The 17,173-nt window shown below is 31.8% G+C and overlaps 1 protein-coding gene across 3 annotated transcripts in view; it reads left to right on the forward strand.

Moving 5' to 3' along the window:
* NCAM2 (neural cell adhesion molecule 2) overlaps positions 1 to 17,173 on the forward strand; it is a 196,892-nt gene that overhangs the window by 158,382 nt on the left and 21,337 nt on the right. The window contains exon 16 of one of the 3 annotated variants that reach the window (XM_034426266.3): positions 4,415 to 5,148. The exons of 1 other annotated variant lie outside the window; for it this stretch is intronic. In XM_034426266.3, the coding sequence (XP_034282157.1) occupies positions 4,415 to 4,524 (110 nt within the window). In that variant the 3' untranslated portion in view covers positions 4,525 to 5,148. Of the gene's footprint in view, positions 1 to 4,414; positions 5,149 to 17,173 lie in introns of those variants that run through there. One more of the 3 variants, XM_034426347.3, reaches the window with a different exon arrangement.

Here is a 17,173-nt window from a genome sequence, read left to right on the forward strand (position 1 = left end):
ATCCTATTCATCCTCATCTTCTTTTGACGTTTTGCTGATATATTGTGAGGTTAGCCAAAAATTACTAGCTTAATTTTCTCTGGACAATAAAATTTAGTATTTTGCACTATATCTTTGCTTGCCTGACTGCTTTCATTTATTGTGCAGAAGACTTGTAGAAATTTTCTGAAGTAATACTTAATAATTAACCAGGATTATGTGGTTGCTTCAGGGGCTGTTTCTGGCTGTCTCTGTATGTGTTGGCATGCAGAATTATTTTACACTGTTTTTATTTCAGCAAAACAAAGTAGTTATTCACACAGACACTTATGGAAAGAACTGGATGCTGCTATTGTAAATCTGGAAAAAAAAAACTATGAAGAATTGCTTAGCCTTATTCTCTATCTTCCCTGTTCACTTTCTTTAAATATATTGCCAGCAGAGCTTTTTACAATATTATAATATAAATTTGAGATCCCATATATTTCTCCCTACTCTTTACATCAATTTGGAATTCTTTGCAGGACAGATGTAGGCTTCAGTGCTACTGGCTTCAGTTTTAATATGCATAATGATTCATATCCTTTGATTTTTCTTTGCTTTTTTGCTCACTTGCAATAATATCTGAGCTAGATAGAGTCTCAACTACTCTTGCTATCTATTGGCAGACGTTATACTGCCAAACAAAAATCAATAAAGAGTGGTGATGTCTATTAATGTACATAATTGATATTCATATACCAAACAAGTAAATGAAAATTTGAAAAATGTTAACCATATAGATTTAAAATTTAAGTCACAGAAAATTTATGCAAGATCAAAAACAATTTTTCATACTATATAATAGTAATTAACTAGCAATAGGATTAGTAGTATTAACTGTTCACTAATATTAACTATGAATGAGCAGCTATTTCTCATAATTATTATTTTTTAAAAAATCATGCAAGAGATGAAGGGAAGAAAAATAAGATAATGCCTGAAATGCCTAGAAATCTGTTTTGTTCAGTCAATCCTCAACCAAAATTTTTATTGATTGGAATGGCCTGATGTGAAGAAAAATATTTAATTCTATATTCTTTAAAAGAATCTATATTCTATACATGACAGATGTATAGACAGATTATGGTTTTCTTTTCCTTTGGAAGAGTTGAGATGGCTTATGATGAAGAAAATCACTCCACTCACATTATAGAAGTCATGCTGGCTTCTCTCTCTATACAGCTTTTTTTGTGACCGTGATAGAAAAAAAACCTTGATTGTCCTGCCAAATGTTACTACTGACAGCAGATTCCTTGCAGCAGAGTGATCCAGGATTCAATTAACACAGACCACCTGTAGATAGATGATATTAAAGAATTCAAGGGACGCTCATTTCTTCTATGAATTAATGGAACTTGTTTCATTTTTCCCCAGTTTCTTTAAAATGCTTTAAGAATAGGTATTCATATGCACAACAGAATACATTTGTCAAGGTTAGATGCATATAAATTTAATAAAGTTTTTCTAAGATTCTTCCAAAGTTGCTTTTTCAAAAGGCAACTGGACTTTGTTTTGTTTGAAGACATTTCCCTTCTCATCCAAGAAGCTTCTTCTATTCAGAATTGAAAAAGCTTCTTGGATGAAAAAAGAGATACATCTTCAAGCAAAACAAAGAAAGTCCAGTTGCCTTTTGAAAAAGCACCTTTGGGACAGTCATGACCTGGGTGACTTCCATAGATTTTTTTGATTCTAGGTGCTTGAAACATCTAAATATTTAAAATGGTTAGCTTGTTCATTTTAATGATTATTGTTTATGATTATTAAATAATTATGATCATTTTCTAAGATTATTTCCTAAATGACCTCTTGAAAAGTTGTCAACTGTACCTTTTAGTATGGCTTTTGATTCAGTGTTGTCTTGCACTATGGTGTACTTTATCCACAATGCTCGGATTCCTTTTCTAGCCCAACTCTCTTTCCTCGTCTTTCTGGGAATGTTTACATCCATCACACATTCTTCTGGTGTTGATTTATCCTTTTCCCCATTTTTTGCCATTAATCTTCAACTTCTTTAGCAGCCCTAGTTACCAACATTGCCCTCTGTGACTCTAGGGTGGGGATAGGAGATGACATTCTACCTGCCTAACCTGTTCCTTTTGAACTTTGCCACAAACGGTGAACATACAGTACTAGTCTGCAGTATTTGTGTGACTTAAGCTGCAAACCAGACTGACTACCAATAAAATAAAAACAAACATACAAAAAAAACTCTTACTTTAATTCTTTAAATCTGCAGATGGATGGGTAAAAAAATACATCTGTCAGCTCCATTTTCAGATATTTGAAAAGAGCTATCATATTTCCTATCAGTTATCTTCTCAAAGATACAGAGATTTTCCTCATCATTTTTATTGCTCTTTTTCTGAATATGTTCCCAGCTTTTCAGAAAATTCTGTGATTGGCCTCCCACAGCTGAGCATAATAGCTAAGATGGGCTTTGACCAAAACAGAATAGAGTGAAATGATAGCTTTCCCTGATTTAGAAATTATACTGTTGTTGCAGATTCAAATTACATTTCTGTTCTTTGAAGGCATTCTGTTCTGCTTGCTCATCAACTACTATTTCAAAATCTTTTTTACAAATACCATGCCATTACCAAATCTAGTATCCGCACTCGGTCTCTGGGCCATCTGATTTTTGTTCTCTCAATGAAAAAATTTCACTTGATTCTTTTAAAATTCATTCTATTACTTTCAACCCATTCTTCCAGCTTTCTCAAAATATTATTTTTTCTATATTCTAATAGCTTAACTATTTTAACAAATTTATTAGCATCTACAAATTTGATAATACACCTTCCATCTGTTCATTAAAATAATTAATGACAGAGTTACATTAAAAAAAAAGACAGAACTTTGATTCACTAGTAACTACATCACAAGTTCTAAGATACCATAGTCCTGGCTGTTTTGCTTTTCTATTTGGCTAGTTGACTCATTATGCTATTCCATTATGCTATGAATTAGTTTATTGTCATAAGCACATGAAAGTGTTTCAATAAAATAGTTGTTTCTAAATCTTTTCTTTAGTATACTGATCTGTTGAATGTTATTTTCTGGATATATATATAAAAGATGCTTATTTGTTTTTTCTGTTCATTATCCTGAACAAATTACATTTCCTTGTTTAATTTTTTTTTAAATGTCATATATGGGACTGTATGACCGGGATAAAAAATCACAAATCTCAGTGATCTGAAACAGTGATCTGAGCAATGATCTAAATGCAATAAGTTACCCTAACTGTAAACCTACAATTCCTACACTTGTGAAGATCAGCAGTTTGAAAGTTGTGTACTTTATACACAGTGCTCAGTCATATTCTTCAACAAACCATTTTAATTCTGACCCCATAGAACCCAAACTGTAAATAAAGTTTCAAAAAGAAGAATTAATAATAGAAATGAATTTAGTTAAAAATATATGTAGATAGTATCATAATATATTATATAAATAAAAATGATATTTTGAAAAGCTGAATGATTTTGGTTATATACATATCATATATGATATAATTTATATACAAAACAGAATAATATATCATCAATAATACTTAATAATTGGGGTTTTGGTGATTAAAATAATCCTAGAATTATTCTGAAATGTGGTCTGAAATAGACATTAAAATAATAGCACCAATTCTATAGTAAACTCAGGGAGTTGAATTCCTAATTTTAACATTGAGTGTTAGACTATGATCTTCCTGAACTACTTAATATGCAAATTTAATATTTCATTGCCAGGGTTAATATGTGCAGTCCTGTCATTTTTCTACTTGCAGGTAAATCATTTTATAGAAGTATTATACTGTATTAACTCCATGTAACTGAACGTAAATCATTGAGACTACGTAATTTGTAGAGTGAGTTTAGTGAAATATTGTCACTTTTAGTTGTCACTTCTAGTTATGTGGATACTCAGTACAGGTGAGTTGAAAAGAATTCTATTACATTTTTGGTGTCCTTGCTGAACATATCACATGATGAACTAGCTTAAGATGTAAGTAAACTGTAATGATTAAATGACAGCAAGTGCAGCAGTGTGATAATATGATATTTCTGTTCATGTGCAAGATAGCAGTTTAATGAACTTGATCTTTCTTATTATAGTTCACAGAGGAAATTATGGCGGAAATTATCATAATTTTTAATCACTGTTTATCTGAAATTCATCTTACTTTTTAAAAGCCTTTCATTTATCTATAGTTTCAGCATTTTATATTAAAATGATTGCTTTAAGTAACTGACTGGCATTATGTACGGTAAATATTGCATTAATTATTTTTCTCTTTTTTTTTCTTTCTCACTCTCACTGTTCGTTTTTCTTTTTACACATACTTTTTCTCATTTTTTTTCAACTTTTCAATCCAATTTTATATCAATTTTCATCAAAGCAGATACTTGCTGCGAAGCCCATAAAGGTGGAATTGGAAGTCAATCACTGCAGCTGAATGCTGCTGGTTTTGTTTTCTTGATAGTTATAAGTATATTGTGTATTTTTTAATACTGTTGGTGAACCAAGCCCATGCATTTGTTCTGTGATTTTTAAAAAATCTAAAATAGTATGCATCAAATTAGATTTTTGGCACTCTTTTAATATATTTGTTATGTTATGTTAGCACTACAGCAACTGGAGATACTGCATGAATATTTCTCACAAGTGGTTTTTTTTAGTGAAGAAACCATAAATTTGTTTTTGGTAGATATAATTTGATGTAAAGGCTTCATTGCCTAGAAACATATTATAACTCAAAGATGACACCTACCAAGCTAAAATGTCTCCTTGGTTCATCAGTGTAAACAGTTTCAAATACACATATGATTGGTTGCTTGTAGTGTGGTTTAAAGTAAAAGATTTTCTTTTCATCTAACTTTGGTTTTTGCTGATCAATATATAGTTATTAATAGGATTATGAAATCACCTGTATGTTATGTTTAGCATATAATTGGAGCCTTATTATTAAACATTTGGTTTCATCTAAACTACTATGCATATTGCTGTGCCTTTATGAAAATGTGTTTATATGTGATATCTTCCTTATTATATCATTCCTTTTAATTTTTTTTAGTAAAGTTCAGCCTTCACTTACATAGTATACATGCTTAATAAATAAGTGTCTTCAGAAAAGTTTCTTTTTCCACTGAATAATCAAATTGATTTTTTGCCTGCATCTCTATAATATATGTAAGATTATCTCTGCCATTAAATAAATAATTCAAAAAAGATTGTACTGTGATTATATATAAACAATACCAAATAAAGACACTACAAAATATCACTCAAATCAGAGGGAAGCCCAGAAAATATAGGATCCATGTGCTTATGGATTTTTAGACCACATGATTTTTACATAATATTTATATAATATAATTTATATAATATACAATTCAAACTTTTGTATTTTTTGCACAAACAACTACTTTGTTATTCTAAAGTCTTGGTAACTTCCCCTAATAAATTTTCTTGTATTCTTATCACAATATTTCAGACAATTAAATCCTCTAATTATTATAATATTAATATTATCTTAATATAAAATGCAACGATAAACTAAAGCAGTTTGCTCCATGCATACTCATGCAAACACAACCAAAAAACTCTTTCTTATATTACAGCTATCCTCTAAATGTCATCATGACTTTTATTTCAAATGTCATTAAATTTTAAGGCATCTTTGAATGTTGCTGATAAAATGACTTGCAGATACATTGCAAATCAAAATACAAGATGTTAAATTTCTGATCTTGTAAGGATATTACTTCAAACCTCATAAACATATTTACTCTAGTTCTATACCAAGGTATAGAATGTAGCCTAAAAAAGTTTTTTCTAATAAATTCATGCAAATGGTAATGTTGATAATACAAGGCAATTCCCATATCAAAACCTGATAATACATGTGGTTGGTTTAAAATACAAGTTATGTAATAGGGATAATTAGAATATTTCATGCTTCTACCAGAGAAAAATAGTTCTATGTTACTTTAATTCTAAACAATAATAATAAAAAAATTGCAACAACTTGCCTAGTTGCACCAGCTGTGTCATTAGCATTCTCCATGAAATGGTTTTGGGGTTGTTGGGGTTTTTTTTGGCTCTTTTATAGAGATTGGAATAATGATGTTCAAATTCATATTGGCCAGAGAATCTTACTAAAAATACATAATTCTGTGAGTTTACTTTTTAAAAGTAAAGTTTTTTTACCCATTGCATTTTGCTGGGATAAAAACCAGCATAGCATGAGCTGCAATGACTCACACTGTTTCATTCCTTTATTAGGCTGGCAAGTAAGTAAGTAAGTAAGTAAGTAAGTAAGTAAACAAAATAGTCATTGGACACCATGGCATTTTAGTAAAAAAAAATATTACAGCTTTGCTACTTTCTTTAAAAGAAATAAAAGTTAAAGTTTAGGCTTTCACTTAAATTTTTGAAATTATTCTTACAGTGACTGAAGAAAAGGAAAGTTTCAGACAAGCACTGTCATTGTTAAAGCTACCAGTTAACATAATATGTATATATATATAAGAGTTATTTTAAGTCTCTTAACATTTTTCAGAACTAGTTTATGAATTTAAAATCTAAAATATGATAATCTGTAAGATTAGTTCTAGCTGCAGTTCTCTTCAAACTTACACACATTGTGTTTACAGTTGATTTACAACTACAATAGGAAGCAAAAAACTCATTGTTAAGCAGCACAGTCATTAAAGGAATCATCACATTATCAATTTTACAAGCTTTATGCTGTGCTTTTTTTAAAAAAGCCATTGTAGTTAATTAAGACATTGCATGATTGTGACGTGCAAACATCTTAGCTGGCTTCCCCATTGACTTTGCCTGTGAGAAGCCAGCTGGGATTGCAAATGATGATCATGTGACTATAAATTGTTGTAACCATTGTAAATGTGCAATGATTGCCAAGGGTTCAAATCATCATGTGACCATGGGGGACACTGACTATTATAAATATGAGAATCAGTCATAAGTCACTTTGTTCAGGACTGTCATGACTTCAAATGGTTGCTAAATGTTGGTTGTTAAGCAAAAAACTTCCTGTATTTGGAAAAAAAAATTGCACTGAATCCCATAGAGCTGACTTCTGAAAATGAATTAGAATGTTTTTAAATATGCACAAATTGTTCTGCTTCAGTGGAAACATACTGCTAATTTTGGTGACTGAAGGAATCTATAGTTACATTTTTTTTAAAAAAGTGAAACAAGGAAAATAAAGCTGATTAATATAAAAGTTTCTGAAACTTTCCCATGGACACAGACTTGCACTGTATTTATCTTAAAGAAAGATTAAATTGAGAGATTTGAAATTAAATATTTACCTTTGGTATTAGGGAGAACATTAACCTATTTCAGATTACATCTGATAGATATCGCATACAATTTATGTATAGGATTTCACTTTTTAGTTTGGGAAAATATAGCTAATTCATAATAGAAAGAAGTTGTAGTGTTCAAACAGCATTATAATTCTATTTTATCATGTGCATGTTTCTTTAATGAAATGTAGATAATAAAGCAGCAGCCATAATATTAGATTTCTAAGAACTGCAGTCTAGGATCGACATATTGAATATCTTCAGACAAGAAGCAGAATCTATAAGACAACAGGAAATTCTATTCCCAAATATGTCTCACTTCCACTGATACTTCTTTGCCCCAGTTAATGGTAATTCATGATTATTGATCATTAGTAATCATTTCCTCTTCTAATTTTCAGAGAGGGTGGCTAGGCAGAAACATCCAGTGGGAAAAAAAAATTGCAACACAGAGAACCTGAATTAGGTTGCTCATCTTATATCTTCACTATGGCAAATTTATTGGTAGCAGGCTTCAGGTATTCAGGCTTCCTTGCCTATTCCATAACCATCAAATGGCTTTCTCATCACTCTAATCATGACCCTTGTAACTAAACTTTTTAAAAGTGACATGGAACAGTATAAAACAAACAAGATCCAGTATTTATCCTCCTTGACAGGTTGCCCAATTGGAGTTTGTAACCATGGTTTGCATGACAGGAATGGACAACTTCAGTTTAGTATAAGCACTGTTGTCCTATTTTCCTTTTTCTAGACCAATACTACATTTTTATTGGCACCTGAACTAATGTTATAACCGTTGTGCTAGTAAAAAAGAATCTGCAGCAATTGTTTTTTCAGGAAAAAAACAGGAAATAAAGGAAAGCATTTTTTTTATTTTAAAGATGATTGTTGTATCTGTACCTTATGTATTTTGATGTTTTCTCTCTTCGTCTCTCTGTCTTTTTCTGTCTCTGTCTCTGTCTCTGTCTCTGTCTCTCTCTCTCTCTCTCTCTCTCTGTCTGTCTCTTTTGGAATGTGTATAAGTGTACACATACACAGAAACACACATATTCAATGTCAACTATTTAAGGATAGCACTGTCTCAAAGTCATTGTCCAAGGGTCTATCTTGCAGCTGCTGCTAAAATATCTCACTGCAAATAATTTTCTTCTAAAGACACCGAGGGACCAGAAACATTACCATTTTCTTTTTACAATATAAAAATATATTGAGAACAAACAAGGATAGTATATCACATGCATTCTAACACCTATATTACCTACAATCCTGGCATATATGATAATAAACAAGACAAAGCTTGATAATAACAAAGGACTGGCCCAGCTTTTGGAATGAAGAACAGAAAGAAAGTCTGCAAATATGAGCTGTAAGCTAATTGAGAAGTTAGCTGGAAGTTGAAAGATGTAGATGTGGAAAAGAAAGAGAAAGATAAAAGATAAAAGAAAAGAAAGGCTTGTGACATTCGAGTATAAAGGTGGCACATATTTCTCTTGCCATTTCCCCAAACAGTTTCCCACCAGTAAAAAAAGTAATGGATGAATTTTAATTTATTTAATAAAAAATTTAAATTAGTTGGTGACTTATTCATTGGGATTGAACTCTTATTGCATAACATTAATGAAAACAGTGTATAATGTAGTTTGCATTGGAAGCTTTATGTGTGTTATATAATTCAATTAATTCCAGTAATTAATTGCCTTTATTATTAACCCTTTAAAAATCCTGATATACAGATGAAGCAATCTTATTAAATGTAGCATTCAGTCTCTAAATGTCATGTTTGTCTTAATCCAAAGTAAGACTGCAGAGCATTCTAATCTTTTGAAAAAAAATACCAGCCTGAATCTAATGATTGCTTAGATCAACCCCTGGGCTACATTAAGGGGCCGTGAGCCATGCGGAACCGGGCCACGGAAGCAGTAGGCAAGTGTGCATATGATGCATCTCCACTTGCATGAGCAGTGGGTGAGCAGTGGGCAAGAGCTTGTGTATTTAGTACATGAGCAGTGGGCATGCATGGTCCCCACTTGCGCAAATGTAGCTGCATGCGCGCTTGCCCACCACTTTTGTAAAATCATCACCTCTTCTCCCCCCCCAGTCCGCAAAGCCAGAAAGTTGGGGAATTCTGATTTACGTTACATTTTAATCTTGAATTTATTAAATTAACTTTAATTAGAATGACAGTTTCCTGAAGCTTATTTTAGTCTGAAGCTGGCTTCTTTTAGCATGAGACCACCAGCATTCTCTTTCTTCTCATCTGTAACAAACAAAAAAGTGAAAAAGAAACTTATATTCAAACTTAAATCCAAGTTTCACTTGTATGTACTATCACTGAAACAGAACCCTGTATGAGAATAAGAATGAGGAAATGAATGAAGTCATATCTAAAACATTATTTAAGAACAAAACTCTCCAAATATAGAATATGTATATTTAAAGTATATTTATGAAGTGTACATTTTTCATTTAATTTTTGTCCATGTCATTCTATGTTATTAACAATCACAAATGTTTACTGTCATGTATCTTATTTTTCTTAAAGATGTGCAAATTGTATATGTAATAGCCTCTTCCTAAATGTAATGTCTAAATATATGTAACTTTATGCATATTCTTCATTGCATACTTGCTTGGTGTCAGTTTTCTTTTATGTAACCTTTTTAATTTGGAATCAATAAATGTGATATAACATCGCTTAGCAGTACATTTTTTTAAAAAAAATTGATACCACATATTGGTAATGTTCCACATTTTTTCCACATTACATTTAATTTGCAACATTCTTTTAAAAAATCATAAAAAATATCAAGATCAACCCTGACATATCCAAAAATATAATTTAAAAAGATATTAAAGTATTGTTTTATTATACTATATTATGTATCCTATCAAATTATATAGTCTTTCTTCTGTTTTCAAAACTGATTCTAACATTGACTAATAATTAAAGATGGCATTTGCTTGAAGGTTAAAAACTCCAAGCTGTATCTTTTAGGCATATTAGTTGTCTTCTCTTCTTGTGTTGTGTGTCTTAATGAGGGAACCAATAAACATAAAGCATAGATCAATCAGTGTGAGCCTCCTACTGCCTAGATCACAGATTCCCAAATTTTATGCCAACAGGTACTGTAATTTGGAATGTTTATTAATCATATTTATATGCCATCCTTTTCATTATATAAGAGACTCTGTGGGGTTTACAATTAAAGAGACCATAAAAACCATATAAAATATACAAAGTTAAAAAGATGGAGAGAAAATATGACTTTGACATGACCAGTCTGATGAGGTAGCTGTTCAGCAGTATATGGTTAGTAATAAAATATTGTTTATTAGAAGCTGAGCGGATAAAGTTACTTTCACTAACACCGTTCCAAACATTCCTATGCTGGATACACTACTATCTCAGCTTAACATTTTCTGATCAGAGAAGTACATTTCCCAACAAAAGACTAGACTGTCCTTTTTCTATTTTATACTTTATATTAAAATTTTATATTTAGTTATAACTACCATTTTTCTTTCATCTATATCCAACCTCTCTCTTGCTTTTTTGCTCCTTCCCTCCCTCCCTCTCTCTTTCTCATTGCTCTTATCTGTATCTATTTACATATTACATGTGTATCCTTTTATAATTTATGTGGATCACCAAAGATTCTTGCAAATAAAAATTATAATTATCCTTAAGACTGACTCTTTTCTTTGCAGCATATTAGTTTCCCACTAAAACAACAACTCAATACTTAAAGTCATAGATCCTAACTGGTGTCAAGAGTGGTCACTGAGCAACACAAAGAGGATCTAGGATTTACATGTCCATCACAGCCGAGATTTCTGTTTTGTCCATAAGTGCTTCCATTATTTGGAAATTGTTACAATTATCAATGATTGAATTACATCATATCCACCAAATAAAATACATAGCGATATCTTCATGTCCACTGTAGAAATTTGATTAATCCACTTTTTATGTGCAGTATACTTGTATTGTTTATTGCCGTGGAAATCATAAAATATTAACTTGCATTCCACAAAGACTTATGCTGTGGTGTATTTATCTTTAAGTTGAAGAAAGTCTTATTTTGTAATTATCTGAAAGTTGTTTACTTCTAATAGTAATGCATTGAGTGACAATTTTTGAGGAATTTGTGATTTTGTTCTCTTCATATCAGGATGATATACTAATTATTACTCTTACATTGCTCAGATTATTCCTCACAAACTTCTATTTTTAATATTCTATGGATGCTAAAATGATGGAATGTGTATTTTGATAAGACACAAGCTCTGCCCTTTAGTACTTGTATTACAATGCTGCATGCAAACACACAGGGCAGAATTCATCTCACAATGTCACATGCATATTTTCCTATTTGCTTCCACTTCCTACCTTGACACCCATAGTTTTAAAATATATATTTATCTTCACTAAATAAAGAACAGCAGTGTTCCTGAAAGATCCATAGACAGCACTTTAAATCTTGTTTGCTTTATTCTGATTTATAACTATTCTTCATGTCATAATGATACAACATTAACTAAAGATACTGTCACAGATTACATACACAGGGAAAACTTGCACGTTTCAAACCTGGTACGCCTACTAAATAAACAGTTCATAATTAGTTCAGTTAAATGCACAGTGTCTGGTAATCAGTATAAATGAAGAAAACTATCCAGAAAATTCTTCTACTTACACATAGGTGCAAAAGGCTTCCATTGATTTTAATTGCTACAATCAATGAAGCTTTTGTACAGTTAAAGAAATATACAGAATATTAACCACTGTTGATCAAATAAGTTAAAGAATTCAGAAGAACCTGCCTGACTAATGCGCAGCAGACTAATGCTACTGTTAAAGGTAGTATTTAGCTTCCAGCTGCCTGCAATTACTGCGAGTTCAGTTCTCACCAGGCTCAAGGTTGACTCAGCCTTCCATCCTTTCTAAGGTAGGTAAAATGAGGACCTGGTTTGTGGGGGCAATAAGCTGACTTTGTATAAAATATACAAAAGTATGAAGGCTATTGCTTAACGCCTTGTAAGCCGCCCTGAGTCTCTGGAGAAGGGCAGCATATAAATAATAATAATAAAAAATATCTAAGAAGTCACTATTTTTTTCTCATTTGTTTGCAGAAAAATACTGTTTGCAGAGACTATGCGTATATGGTATTTCAGTTAATGGTATTTCAGTTAATGTAATAATGGATTACATATTGCTTATTTTTGAAAAGGTAACATATGCATTAAATAGAACACATAAATAACAGTTTACTTGTCCTAGCTTAAAATGTCATTTCTCTTTTTCCTAATTTTTTTTCCTATTTGAATGATAAATATATATTTTTTCTTTCTAAAAACATTTTATATACTCTATTGTATTCTTTTTTTTTAACCTCATTGTTCTGTTTCACTCTTTAAATCTGGGCTACTAAGTTTTGTCTTATTTGTCATTAATTCTACAAATCTTGGCAGAAAACAGCTATTAGTAGTTAAAATGTATTAGCTGGCTGTAAGAATAAAATCAGCTAAAATGAGAGTGTATGTTAACTCACATTCTGTATTTTCTCTTGAAGTTCTTTGGACTGATGCACATAGCTTCATAATATAAAATATTTTTTTAAATGAAGTAACTGATTATTTCCTATGAAAAGCAAGAATGAGAAAGCACACATTAATTATCCAATTAATTATATTAATCATACACATAGTAGATATTATGGACAATTTAGTAGTAGATTCCAGGAGTCATATCATAGATAAAATATCATGGACTGTTGCTTATGCCATGCTAAGATTAAGAAAGGTGGTATCATTAAGCAATGTGTTCATCAGGAATTTTTGTGTGTAAATGACAGCAGAAATTAGAGGTAGAGATAGTGGTAGAGATAGAGACAGATATTCTCATCTCATGCATGTCCTTCATACATGTTTATATGAAAATACCATCTATTAGTGATGTTGTAGGAAAATAGTTTACATTTGCCATTTTGATCTCAGATCTACATATAGTAATAATAAGGACATAAAGTATCAAAATGTATTTGTAAGAGTGTGAATTACAATAGTTTTTATGATGCATCTTTTGGATTGTAAATACAGATAGAAGTAATTCTTCAATACAGACTGAAGTCATAGGTTATGAACTTACGAATATTGAAATATTTTTAAGGACAGTGAACAGAATGTAATTCTTATAAAATAAAATATTGTTCTTCAAGTTATTAATGTTTATGGAAATGCCATGTAAGAAGCCACTTTCTGCAAATAAATTAATATTTCTTCTGACATTTTTAAAACATTTCTTTCCAAAAAAAGAATTGCTGCTCCATAATCCTGTTAGAGTAAGGTAAAAACAATGTCTGAATAACCAGACATTTTTTTAAATAAAAGTTTGCTTAAAAAATTAATTGACGATATTCCAATGAAAAGCTGGTATGTATGTATGCCTGTAGAAGGGGCTTATTGGTTCAAATATTTTTATTAGTTTATCAAAATATAAAATACATAGAAAAAATAAAGATAATGGGAAAATAAGGGAGAAAAGGGGAAGAGAGAAAAGTGTGGGGTAAATGGGAAAAGAAAAAGAAAGCATTGACTTCCAATTGCTTTTAGTGCAGTAGAATAAGGTAGTAAATAAGGTAGTAAAAACCTTTTAATTTTTTTATAATAATATATACTAGCCATTTCTATAACCATAAACCTATTCAATCAGCAATTTCGTTTTTTCCACCTCAAGGACAAAGTCCGTACACTAAAAATGGTTTCAAAATGAATTGTGTTCTTTTCTTTCATCAAAGAAGTCACTTTAGCCATCTCTCCATCAAATTTAGCCAACTCCCATCAAATTTTGCAGCCATTTGTCCATTGTGGGAATCAAAGTATCCTTCCATTTTTGTGCATGAAGTATTCTTGCTGTCATTAACATATATAACATCAAAGTTCCAATTTTTGAAGATTTGTCTGGTGTTAGATACCAATGGTACATCCTTATAAAGTTTGCTTTTAAATTATAATTTAATATGAATTTTAGACCTTTAGTCCACATATTCGCCTATTGTTCAATATTACATCCAAAGTTCTTTGTCCACTGAGCCATACAGTGGGTTACATACCGATTCTCCAAGTTCAATTTCAATAACAGTTTACAAACCTTAGCAATAATATGTTCATCACTACCATACAAAAGATTTCCAATTAATTTTTCACAAAATCAAATCCAACAAAAAAAATCCTTTTTGTCTAGTTTAAATCTTTCTTTCAATTGTAAGTATCTAAACCAATGGCAAACATTTCCTTCTGATTCCATCTCCTCTTTAGATTTGAGGATAGGATCTCCATTTACCATAAGTCCACCAGTCTGGCTTCGCCCCATTTCTTTTCTAAAAAAAGCTTCCTGGGGAGAAACCAGTAGTGGGTTGCCCCCAGTTTGCACCGGTTCTATAGAACCGGTAGTAAAACCGGCAGGAGGCTCTGCCCACTGACCCTGATGTCATCAAAATGCTTTTGCGCATGTGCAGAAGCTTCTGCGCTTGCGCAGAAGAATGTGTGCACGCACAAGCAAAGTGAGTGTGCGCGTGCGGCCCCGTTGCAAACCGGTAGTAAAGGTAGGTAGAACCGACCCCTGGGAGACATGTATGTCAGAAGTGGCTTGCCTTTCTATGGCTGAGAAAGAAGTGACTGTTCTAAGGTCACCCAGCTGGTTTCATGCATAAAGCTGAAGTAGAAGCAGCCCCTGGTTTCTAACCTAATCCCTTAACCACTACACAAAACTGGCTCTGAAATCTGACACTATTATTTTCAATACTCTAAATTTGTCTAGGTCCTGAATTTATTTATATCTTTGTGTTCTAATATTCTGTGAAAAGTTGACATCTTATAGATTTGCTTGTAGATAAGGTTATGAGCTATGGTGATGCAGTGGTTAGAATGCAGTATTGCAGGGCTAACTCACTGTTCAGAAGTGCTCATTACAGTAGTTCAGTTCTGAATGGCTCAAGGTTGACTCAGCCTTCCATCCTTCTGAGGTTAAAAAAATGAGGATTCAGATTGTTGGGGGCAATATGCTGACTCTGTAAACCGCTTAGAGAAGGCAGTAAAGCACTCTGAAGTGGTATATAGGTCTAAGTGCTATTGGTATTGCTATGCAAAGAAGAGATATATATTTGCAGCCCTAATAGAGAATGAAGAGCTATCAAATGTGTTTATATTTATGTTGAAGATTGCAAGTAACTTCTCTATACATTTCTTTTCTTTTTCTTATTTCACTTTTTCCCTTTCTTTTTCTTTCATTTTGTTAATTTTTCTTTCTTTGTATTTTTTCTGTCTTTTGGTTATTTCACTATAAATAGTTTGTGTTAGTTTTTAATTGTAATTGAAATCTTCAATAACATTTATATAGAGAAAATGAATTTCAATCATTCTGAACTGATAAAAGTTTTTTTATCATTTCTTTTTTCCATTATTAATTTTTCCAATAAGAAACAGAAATTTTTACTGCAATTAAGATTTGTATTATCCCAAGTATACATCTATTTTTCTCTTCAACTATTTTTATGTCCTGGCCCTCCAAACTACTCATTAGGATAATAGAATAATATTATACTAGAGAAGAGTTCCTGGAAATATTATCCAGCTCTCTTCCAGTGCAGGAATCTACTGCTATACTATCATACCAGAAGCCAGACAGCCTCAACTTCTTTGGTAAAGGAGAGTCCTTCATATTCTCAAGCTGTGCATTTGTTAAATACTTCTTATTATTACTATTTTTTCCTGCTGTCCAAATACAATCTACTTCCTAGTTGAAACACTGTTTCTTGATGTCTTTTGAACAACTTTGAATAATTCCTTTTGATAGCCCTTCAGATATTTGAAGATAACTATATCTCTACCCAGAGTGCTTTCTTCTGTAGGTTAAAAACATACAATATTCTAACCATTATTCTTCCCCCCCCCCTTTTTTTTTTTTTTCTTCTTCCATGTCTTATTATCTTGACTGGTTATTTCTCCTCCCCTTTTTAACTGTTTCTGATGAACTGCAGTGTTTCTGATAAACTGGCTTGGATAGAAGATGTGTGGTGATAGTATATGTTTTATGTGAATATGTGGGAATATAACTTCTGAGTGTGAAAGGAAATGCCCAGAATAGACAGATAAGGGGACCACAATATCTATAACAGTATACCTTGTTTTTTTATCAATTAATTGTAATCAGTTATTACAAAATAACTTACTTATTATAATTATTCCATTTGATTGTCTTCTATTTACTCTGATTTCATATGTACATACTTCAGGTGTGTGTGTGTGTGTGTGTGTGTGTGTGTGTGTATGTGTGTGTATGTACTGTATTTTTCGGAGTATAAGACGAACCTTATTTTTGGGGGAGGAAAATAAGAAAAAAAAATTCTGCTTGAGAGGCTCTCCATTTGGGAGGCTGTATTTGCCTCCAAAAGCTCAGTTTGCAAAGGAGCTTCTCTTTGCAAAGGCAGCCTCTCAAAGAGACCTTTTGGAGGCTGTTTGAGAGGCTCTCTGTTTGGGAGGCTGCATTTGCAGCTCCAAAAGCTCCAAAAGGGTGGCAGACGGCGGGTGGGCGGGGCTACATTCGGTGTATAAGACGCACCCAAATTTTCACCTTTTTTTAGGGGGGAAAAAGTGTGTCTTATACTCCGAAAAGTACAGTATGTATAATATACCTAACATACAGCTTTACCTGTGGAATTACATATCAAAATCTAGAATAACACTGTATCTCAAAAGCAAATGTGACATACAATTCACATGAAACTCTGGAACTGGAAACTATTTGTAAACTACAATGT

This window comes from Pantherophis guttatus, chromosome 5, assembly GCF_059756535.1.
Source record: "Pantherophis guttatus breed Tessera chromosome 5, ASM5975653v1, whole genome shotgun sequence".
NCBI classification, from domain to species: Eukaryota; Metazoa; Chordata; class Lepidosauria; order Squamata; family Colubridae; genus Pantherophis; species Pantherophis guttatus.